Source organism: Procambarus clarkii, chromosome 14 (assembly GCF_040958095.1).
Source record: "Procambarus clarkii isolate CNS0578487 chromosome 14, FALCON_Pclarkii_2.0, whole genome shotgun sequence".
Lineage (NCBI taxonomy): Eukaryota > Metazoa > Arthropoda > Malacostraca > Decapoda > Cambaridae > Procambarus > Procambarus clarkii.
The window spans coordinates 15,167,728-15,180,498 of record NC_091163.1 but is presented as its reverse complement, the minus strand read 5'-3'; the positions used below and the strand labels follow the sequence as shown (position 1 = coordinate 15,180,498).

At 43.3% G+C, this 12,771-nt stretch overlaps 1 protein-coding gene across 1 annotated transcript in view; it reads left to right on the top strand.

Moving 5' to 3' along the window:
• Positions 1-9,810: 9,810 nt before the first annotated feature.
• LOC138364732 (anti-sigma-I factor RsgI-like) overlaps positions 9,811-12,771 on the top strand; it is a 39,508-nt gene continuing 36,547 nt past the window's right edge. Inside the window, exon 1 of the mRNA XM_069324700.1 lies at positions 9,811-9,847. Within this exon, the coding sequence (XP_069180801.1) occupies positions 9,811-9,847 (37 nt within the window). The remainder of the gene's footprint in view (positions 9,848-12,771) is intronic.

Here is a 12,771-nt window from a genome sequence, read left to right as displayed (position 1 = left end):
GATACTCGCAGGAGCTCCGAACATCTCTAATAAGCTCACAGCGGATCCAAGAGGCTCCAAGGGACTCCCAACGACTCCCTGGGGACTCCCAATGAGTTCTCAGGGGCTCTAAGAAGCATGAACAACCCTTTGGCACTATCCTTCAACCTCCTAACTTCCCCCCTTCCTTCATCTCACAGCGACAAGAGTGGCAGCAGATTAGCTCGAGGGTGTGAATCAGGGCCCCGAATCAGGCGCGGTGGATCCAACACGCCCTCTCTGAGGTATGTGTTGGTTGGGAATAAGCCTCAAGCCAGTGGAAGGGTAAGGGGGGATGTCCCTGAATGGATTGCAAGAGGCAGTTTGATCTCCTTGAGAGGTTAGCTACGACTTAGCGGGAGAATCATCTCCTCTGAGACAAGGAGATAATGAGGACTTCGCAGGAAATCTATTTTAGATGAAGAGTAAGATGATTTCAGAGGGAGTGAAAAGTTGTTCCATATTTAACACACTATTCTCGGCCTCCTCCACATAATGCAAATATATACTATTTAGACACTCCCCTCTCCACTACACCCCACGTCTCCAGTAACACCCATTTAACACATCAACACACCGCACGACCAACACCACACACACACACAATACAACTCCAGCATCCGTCTACACCATACACCTCCAACTAGAGCAACACTTTACAAGTACACACCCCCCTCTCCATCACCCCACACCCCTGCTACACCCCCCTCCACCACCCCACACCCCTGCTACACCCCCCTCCACCACCCCATACCCCTGCTACACCCCCCTCCACCACCCCACACCCCTGCTACACCCCCCTCCACCACCCCACACCCCTGACACACACCCCTCCACCACCCCACACCCCTGCTACACCCCCCTCCACCACCCCACACCCCTGACACACACCCCTAACACCCCACCATTCCTGGAACCCTCAATTTAGTCACCCCAACTGATCAAAGAGGCATGTCTAGGTGATGCTAAACATAGTGTTTCTTTCAAGATTTATAAACTGAGGTTTGAAATGAGAGACGGAGAGTGAAAGGCCCAAATGAATGGCAGGTGATTCAGGCTCATTACATAAATGAGCTTCTATGGTCAGGCTTCAGATGAGCTGATGTATGATAACAGCCCGTAGCTTGCTGATGAACTCAAGTCTTAGACACAGACAGACCGATTCTTAGACACAGACAGACAGATTCAGACAGAGACAGAGGGAAGCATAATTGATGGCAGGACCGATATATACAAATGATAAAATGTATAGTAAGAGAATACTGAAAACTCCTCACCCGTGAAGGATTCGAACCCAGACAGCCAGAGGGCTCCATGCACCTTTAGCGTATCCAGTACTTAACCCACTAGACCACACTGACTGTTCAAAAGTCGTCAGACCCTTTAACCCAATCCCCGACAGCACTCGGTGCTGTCAATTTTTAAAGAGAGATATTTCATCGACTCCCCCCTCGCATGTTGGGGCTAGATACGCTAAGGTGCAAGGAGCCCTTTGCTATCTGGGTTCGAATACCACCTTCTGCTACGGGTTGTATAGCATAATTAAATACAACTGATAGGTGATAGAGACCTTTCAAGCCGCCTCCAGGAATCATTGCAACGAGGAGATATTAACATTGTGGAATTTTCAATCAGTTTGCGGCGCTTTTCAATAAATTGAGGAAAGTTGCAATCATTAGTAGTGAGCAACAGGCCTCCAGCCACTAAATAAACACACACGGCCCTCCGCCCTGCATTTAAACAGTCAGTTCATGCAAATTAATTCTCGATCTATATTCTATATTTAACCCCCCATGCTCGACTTTTAATAGCGAGAATAGCAAAATTAAACGCTGATATATATATATATATATATATATATATATATATATATATATATATATATATATATATATATATATATATATATATATATATATATATATATATATAATATAGTGTGAGTGCTATGTTATGAAGGTGGTGATGTTAGTAGAGGTGTTAATGATACTGATGGTGATTGTGGTGGTGATTGTGGTGGTGGTGATTGTGGTGGTGGTGAGTGTGTCTCAGGAACCACCCCCCAACAAACACCTCTGACAGATGAAATAATCATTCTCAAATCGGATGAAAATATCTTCTTTAATTGGACCACTACAGTGAACAGGAGATAAGAGCGAGGCAGAACTCCAGACGCCATCGTCGCTAATCTATCTGGGGGATCGAACAGGGGACGTTCGTTTGCCAGCCGACGACAGCAGGCCACTGCCCCACCTCGAGCCGGATAGACATGCCCTCAGTGCATCAACACAGCCGGATAGACATGCCCTCAATGCATCAACACAGATAGACATGCCCTCAGTGCATCAACACAGCCTGATAGACATGCCCTCAATGCATCAAGACAGCCAGATAGACATGCCCTCAGTGCATCAACACAGCCAGATAGACATGCCCTCAATGCATCAACACAGCCAGATAGACATGCCCTCAGTGCATCAACACAGCCGGATAGACATGCCCTCAGTGTATCAACACAGCCAGATAGACATGCCCTCAATGCATCAACACAGCCAGATAGACATGCCCTCAGTGCATCAACACAGCCAGATAGACATGCCCTCAGTGCATCAACACAGCCAGATAGACATGCCCTCAATGCATCAACACAGCCTGATAGACATGCCCTCAATGCATCAACGCAGATAGACATGCCCTCAATGCATCAACACAGATAGACATGCCCTCAATGCATCAACACAGCCGGATAGACATGCCCTCAATGCATCAACACAGATAGACATGCCCTCAATGCATCAACACAACCAGATAGACATGACAGAATTACGCAACATTGCTGTACGCATTTGCGTTAACAGGCTGTCGAGCAAAACATATCAACACTTCAATAATTCAAAAAAAAATTCTTGCAAATTAATGGGAATATTTCGCAATAGTGTGGAATAAAAAGTTATAAAATTCTCATATTGCTTCAGATACCAGGGCATAAAAAGTGCCGTTGAAGCTTTTACGCATCAAAGAGAATTCGCAAATGACGCAGGAATAATAATAATTATATTAGACACGAATTAAACACGTTAGGAGTGAATTACTCGTTTACAAACAAGTTAGGCTAATTGGCTGGTTTCGTTCACCAAGATGGCAGTCAACGGCTTCTTGATTTGATTGTGATTAAGTATCAGAGGGAAAGCATCAAGCCATTACGACTATATAGCACTGGGAAAGGGTCAGGATAAGGATTTGGGATGGGACGGAGGGAAAAGGAATGGTGCCCAACCACTTATATGGACGGTCGCGGGGATTGAACGCCGACCTGCATGAAGCCAGACCGTAGCTCTACCGTCCAGCCCAAGTGGTTGGGCTATATCGTCGGAACACAGAATTTGTAAATGTATATATTTTTATATATAGTATTAAATGTTTACATTATACTATCTATAAGTATCTATATATACTATCTCTGTACTAACAGTACTAATAACTATATATAACATAATGTGAAATAAAGGGTTAGAAATAGCCTAAGTTACTCTATCCCTTTGAAATGTATATTTAATTGTTTCAATAAAGATACTTGAACTAGAATGTGAAATAACTTTCAAAGCTAAAAAGTTAATCTCTCCAAAACTACAAAGAGCATAAAAAATTAAAGTTTCTCATCAATGGCATTGATGAGAAACAATTGATGAGAAACATCAATTGTTTCTCATCAATGAGAAACAATTGATGAGAGAATTGATTTGATGAGAGTAGATGAGAAACAATTGATGAGAAACTGATAAGGAACATCAGTTTCAATTGATGAGACACATCAACATACCCCCCCCCCTAAGTAATGGATCCCATTACAGACTCTCAAGGGGCCATACTATTGTGGTTGGTATTTCACATTAACCTTTAATAGGTTCATTGCCCATTACGTATTCTCTAGAAATTGAAGCAATTACCTCTCCATTAATCATTTCTTATCAATTACTAAAGCGGTGACCTATTAATTCGTGCCGAAATAAACTTTTTTGGAGGCTACAAATTCCTGTAGATTTTTTACAAAAGTACTGATTGTTGGGAATTTTGTTGACAAGAATGTCAGTCACAAAGGTTGCAAGAGTGAGGATCATTATTGATCATTATTGATCAACTGAGGGAGTAATACTATTATTATTGTTACTGTTTGAATTGTTATTTATAATAGTAGAAACGGTAGTTGGTGTAATTACTGAGAGTAGATGCAGTAGTAGACTGTTGGTATCTACTGTTGTATACAGTAGATAACAACAGTAGATACCATGGATACAGTAGTAAGAGTAGCAGCTATAGGAACAGTGTTAGGCCTAGCAATTGTATTTTTTTTAAATAGTAAAATAAAAAATGCAGTATTTTTTCAGCTTTACACACCTGGAGAAGGGAAGGGAACTATCAGAGGGGGGGAAAGTGCCAAGCCATTACGACTATATATAGCACTTGGAAGAGGGGGTGGGGGTCAGGATAAGGATCTGGGATTGGACGGGTGGAAAGGAATGGTGCCCAACCACTTATGGACGGTCGCGGGGATTGAAATAACGCCGATCCGCATGAAGCGAGACCGTCGTTCTACCGTCCAGCCCAAGTGGTTGGGCAGAAATCTGGAGAACAACTGGTCAATCCTGGGTGACCCGACGATGCTTAGCTGTTGCCTGTACTGTTTATCTTTTTGCTTTAAGCAAAAAACAAAGCTTTTTTTAGCTTTTTATTTATTTTACAAAGCTAAAATAAACATCTCAGGTGCTTTTAACATGCTTTACTCTGTGACTACAACCTGTCCTCTTGCAAAGAACGTCGCTTTTCGCCCGTATGCGTCACATAAAGCCAAAAATTATCGTGCTAGAAAATGAAAGCGGCTGGCCAAAGTGACGGACTGTCCCGTTTTCTGTTTTGGGTCCTCTGAAGGTAGGTTAGGAGAGACCACTTTAAATTGACCGTTTTCCTTAGGAGGACGGGCTGCATGACTAAGATAGTGAAAGACTTAACAGCTTTAACAGCTTCATTCTCCAGTTTGTGTTGACATTCGTTAATAAATACTCAACCCTTCCTTCCCTCTGACATTTCCACTGAGTATTGGACAATCTATATTCCAAACTTTAAGGTGGTTTCAAATGCCAGACTTCAATCACGTCTAGTGAACCATCTCGTTAAGTTTTGCACTGCTCTGAAGATCAGTTGCAAGATCAATTTTCCCAACTCTAAGAAAATTCACTTGAGGAGTTGAGACACAGTTTAACATTTCATTAGACGAAGCAAACTCAAAGATCAAGCAGCAGGCGAAAGAAATCTGTATAAAAAAAACAAAAAGAGATGTCCACATCGGCGTGCTAATGTTAGCAGCTTATGCTAATGTTTAATTAGGAGAAAATGCATAATGAAAACACTACAACTTGATGTATCTATGAGAGTATTGAAGACATGCCTGTGGGAGAGGGGAATCCAGGGACATCGGTTCGAACTCATTGTATTTTCAAACTCCCCCCCCCCAAAAAAAAAAAATTATATACTTTGGCAACTCATTATACATTCTTGTGTTTAAATAAATAATTCTTCCTGAAGCTGGTTATCTAGTTTTTCACTATAATGAGGAGATTCACAGTTCCCTCTTGGCTATTAGAACCCCACTTTAGGGACAAGGAGCTGGGATATGAGGACAAGGAGCTGGGATATGAAGACATGGAGCTGGGATATGAGGACAAGGAACTGGGATATGAGGACAAGGAACTGGGATATGAGGACAAGGAGCTGGGATATGAGGACAAGGAACTGGGATATGAGGACAAGGAGCTGGGATATGAGGACAAGGAGCTGGGATATGAAGACATGGAGCTGGGATATGAAGACATGGAGCTGGGATATGAGGACAAGGAACTGGGATATGAGGACAAGGAACTGGGATATAAAGATAAGGAACTGGGATATGAGGACAAGAAGCTGGGATATGAGGACAAGGAGCTGGAATATGAGGACAAGGAACTGGGATATGAGGACAAGAAGCTGGGATATGAGGACAAGGAGCTGGGATATGAGGACATGGAGCTGGGCTATGAGGACAAGGAACTGGGATATGAGGACAAGGATCTGGAATATGAGGACAAAGAGGTGGGATATGAAGACAAGGAACTGAGATATGAGGACAAGAAGCTGGGATATGAGGACAAGAAGCTGGGATATGAGAACAAGAAACTGGGATATGTGGAGAGGGGATACCTTTGACAACCCGCCGGCTTCCCGTCCATGTTGACGCCATTAATACTAGTAGCCCTCAGGTAAATTCAGCTAAATTATGCAAATTTAATTTATGCAAATCTACCCACGTACCAGAAAAAAACAATAACAGACATGCTTGCCTATAGTCTCAAAGAACACTTTATGGGGGCACATATATAGGGAGCCGGTCGGCCGAGCGGACAGCACGCTGGACTTGTGATCCTGTGGTCCTGGGTTCGATCCCAGGCGCCGGCGAGAAACAATGGGCAGAGTTTCTTTCACCCTATGCCCCTGTTACCTAGCAGTAAAATAGGTACCTGGGTGTTAGTCAGCTGTCACGGGCTGCTTCCTGGGGGTGGAGGCCTGGTCGAGGACCGGACCGCGGGGACACTAAAAAGCCCCGAAATCATCTCAAGATAACTCAAGATAACTCAAGATATATCGAATAAACAGAACAAAAAGATATCCTAAACAATAAAAATTAATATACAAATTAATTATGCGTTAATTATTTTATCAATTTCAAGATACATTTTCTTCGAATTCACATAAAAAAATAAAAACAAGTTGGTGCTCATGACACGGGATCGAATCCCGTGTTGTAGAGCAGCTGGACACCGGCGGTTGGAAGGGAATTCCTGGTATATACCGTTGTTTTAAATCTAATTACCTTAACACAATCGTTCCAATCAAATTTACATGAATATGCTGCTGGTCTAAATGCCACCAATATCCATTACCGTCTGCGGCGTTTTGTCCAAAGAGAGAATGGCTGGTTGGCGGCCAGAATGATACCGCCAGAATGGTTTCATTTTCGGAAAACAAAGACGCATCGCTAGTGCACAATTTGACTCTTTAATGGCGGGTGGGTTAACAGGATCGGAGCCCCGCTGTATTTGTTTACATTCTGGCATTTATTGTATTGTGTGTGTGTGTCTGTGTATGTTTTGACCTGTTTTCTTGATTATATATTTTTTTCCTTTACATATACATAGACATGTCCACGAAGCAGCTCATAAAGGCAGCAGCCTATCTCTCCCAAGTACCTATTTAGTAGCCTAATTCTCCCAGAAACTTATTTAGCAGCCTAACATTCCCAGGTACCTATTTATCAATCTAACTCTCCTAGGTACCTATTTAGCGGCCTAACTCTCCTAGGTACCTATTTAATGCTAAGTGTAACCATAGAGCCACATTTCAGACTTGATCTAAGGTCCGCCACTACTAGTCAAGACGAGATTAGACTTCAAAAGACTATTTTGTTGTCATTATAGTCTTTTTCAGACTACACAACGAGTGGTCGTAAGGCACCAAACGTTAAACAGAAAGACTGGCCAAAAAAACACACACACTAAGTACCCGTATTAACGCCCAAAACAATTTAGTTCCTGTTGGAATCAGTTCCCCAGTTGCGTGAAATAAGGATTCGAGCTGGCCCCTGAATCTTATTTGTTGATATAGAATGCAGAGGCTGAATAAATGTTAACTCTATCATATTATATTTAGTCTATGTTATCCATATTTCAGATAGGTTGTCTGCCCGTGTGTGTGTGTTGTAATGTATCTATTGTTGTCTAACAAATTTTTACAATTAGCATTGCATTATAATTTTTTTTTTATAGAATCCTGTCATCATGGGACTAATTTTGTTCTAATTTTAAGCTATTATTGTTGCAGTTTTCTTGTATAAGTGAATTATGCATGTAAAAGATTGTAAATAATCTTTATAGGTAATAATTTCAATGATTAATAAGCTATTAGCATAGGCTATTAGTATTTTTTTCCCCTGTTGAAATGAATTCAGGTGTGTGTGTGTATATAAATGTTGTTTGTGTGTGTGTGAATGTGTGTGTGTGTGTGTGTGTGTGTGTGTGTGTGTGTGTGTGTGTGTGTGTGTGTGTGTGTGTGTGTGTGTGTGTGTGTGTGTGTGTGTGTATATGTGTGTGTGTTGAGCTGGCAACTTTACTGACCATTATTAAATTCCAGCTGGATTTTGGTACGGGCGCTAGGCTTGTGTGCTGGCGTTATTCGTGTTCATTTATATTTAATGCTGTAGGTTGGATCTGGTGTCAGGTGTTCCATACTACCACACACACACATCTGACCCCATTTCCACAATTCCAGCACATGTGGCCAAATATATAACGTCATTTTCTACAATTCCAGGATATGTGGTTAAATATATGACACTATTTCTACAATTCCAGGATATGTGGTCAAATATATGACACTATTTCCACAATTCCAGGACATGTGGCCAAGTATATGACACTATTTCTACAATTCCAGGACATGTGTCCAATTGTATGATGTCATTTTCATCATTCCAGCACTCAGATACCTGAAACTTTTGTTCCATGCCAGAATGTACCATTTCCAAAGTTCCAGCGCATATACACACCTGCCTCCAGACACCTGCTATCATATGCCTATTACCTACACACGTATCCATCTTTCCTTGTAATCATTACCACACATATGCCAAAAAATTGCATTCCTAATACCCGCCACCAATTCCAAACCTACTGGGTCCCAATTTCCCACCCTGTCCGTTCTTGCCTATTCCACCCACCCACTTTCCCCATTTCCAAACTTACAGTGTTGCCAGATAAGCACCCATGGCTATTGCTGAACTACCAGCCAACTTGTCTTTAATATGTTCAGACAATTGTCGCGGATATTTATTTATCTCTGGCTACACACTCTCGCAGCCTCTCTTGCATACTAAACATGGGAGCAGCTGGCAGGCGCGCGGCGTCTCTGCTTCACCATCAACAAAGAAAAAGTGGCTTGAGATAAATAGAAATAATTGTATTGTTTCTTCGATTTAGATCAAGTGACATCGAAGATGGCACTTGAAGATGTCACTTCGGATATGTCGAAGTTTGTTTTTATAATATATGTACCCTATTGTTTGAGTCGCCTATGGAATTAGAGATCTGGGAATGCATCCATGGCCCACCTATGGTCCCCTTGCCTCAGGGAGTCCCTGCAGGGCGGCCCACTCCACGCATACTTTTCATGCCGTGAACACTGCTATGCCACAGACTGCCCCGAGCCAACCTCCTGCTCTGGTAAGGGTCTGAGGCTTCCTGGAGCACCCTGAGGCACCCTAGAGGCACCCTAGAGGCACCCTAGAGGCACCCTGGAACACCCTGAGCCCCTAACATCATGATTAACACTCTCCAAGTCTCCAAGAGAGTTACAACATAACTTAGACAGCCTTGGAGTGGTACCAGCCCTCCACGACCCCTCCACGACCCCTCCAAGACCCACCTATCCTCCCCCATCCCCCCAGGAATCCCCCCCCTCCAAACGCAGCCTCACTCCTAACTCCTTCCTGACGTCCTCTCCAAGATTCATCTCCCAGAGGATGTCACGACGTGGAGATGACATCGTGGGAGAACTCCTGACATCGTTTCCAGACCTCGGAAGGTATATATACACACTTCCTGTATGGGATAGAGGGCGTGGGATGGGTAGATATACACGTGTGTGTATGGGTATCTTTTGTATGGGATGGAAGGGGGAGTTGACGAGACCTCGATTGGATAGTGTAAAATGAAGGTTGAACCATTCCTTCAGTTCCTGGACCACGGTAAGCTAAGCTCTTAGCTAAACTAGCTAAGAGTTAGGTCTGGAATGCGCTAAGAGAAGAGGTAAGAGCAGCCTCCATACACAGCTTTAAAGGAAGATATGACAGAGCCTTTTAAGCTCGGGAACCAATATTCATCATTTGATTCAGAGATGAGAGGCGGGACCCAAGAGACGTGGTTCATCCCCTGCATTCAGAACCAGAGGCCAGATTCACGAAGCAGTTACGCAAGCATTTACGAACGTGTACATCTTTCCTCAATCTTTGACGGCTTTGGTTACATTTATTAAACAGTTTACAAGCATGACAACTTGCCACTCAACTGTTGTTATTGTTATAAACAGCCTCCTGGTGCTTCGGAGCTCATTAACTGTTTAATAGTTGTAAACAAAGCCGCTAAAGATTGAGAAAAGATGTACAGGTTCGTAAGTGCTTGCGTAACTGCTTCGTGAATCGTGCCCCAGGTTCGTAAGTGCTTGCGTAACTGCTTCATGAATCGTGCCCCAGGTTCGTAAGTGCTTGCGTAACTGCTTCATGAATCGTGCCCCAGGTTCGTAAGTGCTTGCGTAACTGCTTCATGAATCGTGTCCCAGGCTCGTAAATGTTTGCGTAACTGCTTCGTGAATCGTGCTCCAGGTTCGTAAGTGCTTGCGTAACTGCTTCGTGAATCGTGCCCCAGGTTCGTAAGTGCTTGCATAACTGCTTCGTGAATCATGCCCCAGGTTCGTAAGTGCTTGCGTAACTGCTTCGTGAATCGTGCCCCAAGTTCGTAAGTGCTTGCGTAACTACTTCGTGAATCTGGCCCCCGGAGAGCGGAGACCCAAAATTTGTGCTCCTGGAGAGAACTGTCTCAAGAACCCGAAGGCAGGAGAGATGAGGAATGCTGCTCATCTCGGGGTCGACTCAGCATCACGTTCGACCCCCGTTCTCCTTCGGTGATCTCACCAGGACCTCGAGGATCGAGTCACAGAACCTGCAGGGCACAGCAGTTTGCACCAATCGATGCATCATGTAGACTCACCATCATAGGTCCATTGTATTTAGTTTACAATCTAAACATTTCAGCTTTTGCTGTGAAATCTGTGAAACTAGTTTCCACCTTATGCTGTTCCTAGCTCTGAACAATGGTAATTTGTATGTCGTTATCATGTCTCCCCCCTTCAACCTGATCCTCCCCACTCTGCCAGCTATTTCCTTGTGCTCTGAATGCGGATGGTGTTAAGAAATATAATTGGTCTGTTTAAGTGGATAAGTGGTATGTGTGTGTGTGTGTGTGTGTGTGTGTGTGTGTGTGTGTGTGTGTGTGTGTGTGTATTTACCTAGTTGTGCTTGCTGGGGATGAGCTCTGGCTCTTTGGTCCCGCCTCTCAACTGTCAATCAACTGGTGTACAGATTCCTGAGCCTATTGGGCTCTTATCATACCTACACTTAAAACTGTGTATGGAGTCAGCCTCCACCACATCACTGCCTAATGCATTCCACCTGTTAACTACTCTGACACTGAAAAAGTTCTGACGTTAGAACCCTGTGACGAGAGAGAGAGAGAGAGAGAGAGAGAGAGAGAGAGAGAGAGAGAGAGAGAGAGAGAGAGAGAGAGAGAGAGAGAGAGAGAGAGAGAGAGAGAGAGAGAGATGAGGTGTACACCCTGAAGGCATCAATACCCCCGCGACAGCTGCTGTGTACACAAGAAACTACGGGCTCACCATAGCCCGTGCTACTGGAACTTTTGTTCCAAATAGCGAATCTTAAACAACAACAACATGCTGTGTATATTGAAATTATTGCCATACACACGTTACAACACTCTCCCACCCCCCTGTGTGTTACGTTACGCCCCCCCCCGTCACAGGTGGTGACGGGGGGGAGTTGGCGTAACCTGTGAATATAAATCTATCGTCACGGGCGCTATCATCACTCTATCATTACAATCATGTTAACAACTGTTATGATATCACGTTATCCTCACACGTTACGGTCACGCTTGGGCCGTAACACCCATCTAACGCTACACAAAAACATAACTAGAGAAGGTTCAAAGTTATGCGACAATAGGAGCAGGGAGGAGACATGATCCTCACATCCATGATTCCAGGAGAAATTAACACTCTCTGATCTTTGCGCTTAACAACACAACATCCTCCTTACTACATCCTCGATGCCTGTGGATCGAGCTCTCCTATTGGCTTAAATTGTAATTCCATCATTCCCTAGCGCTCTCATTGGCTAAAATTTTGAATCCTTATCGTCTGAGCTCTCGAATTGGCTAAAATTAAGAATCCGTCTTGCCTTAGCGCTCTCATTGGTTGAACTTAAGGCTCTATTATTGGTAGACCTGAAGTCTCCATCCTTGCTCTCCCATTGGCTGAATTAAGACTTCCTCCTGACCGAGTGATTTCATTGGCCGAGGCAATCTCTCTCTCTCTCTCTCTCTCTCTCTCTCTCTCTCTCTCTCTCTCTCTCTGTTAATTACTTCTTGTAATTGTATCATAAAATTTTAGTACGACAAGCATCTGGAAGAGAGATTAATGGTAGCGGGATGCTGAGGAGATGTCACAGAGATGCCGGAGGAAGTGAGGCTGCATCTGTGAAAAACTTAAGTGCAAAACAGACTTAAGATCATTTGATTGTTTCAAGCGTAGGTTAGACATGTATATAAATGAGTTTGGGTGGATATAAATATTAACTGTTTCCCGTGGACCAATACATCTTCTGAAATGAGGATTTTAATGAAAATTTGCAATTGAGTGAATGATTTCTTTTTGTCGTTTGGTGTTATTAAGCGGAGTAATGGAAATGAGGGTTAATTATTGAAATTATTTTGAGAGTTGAATATTGTAAATAATATTGTTTATAATTTAGCAAGAGGAGTGTGAGGTAGAGATTACGTTGATGAGTGTGGTGGTGGTGGTGGTAGTGGTGGTAGTGGT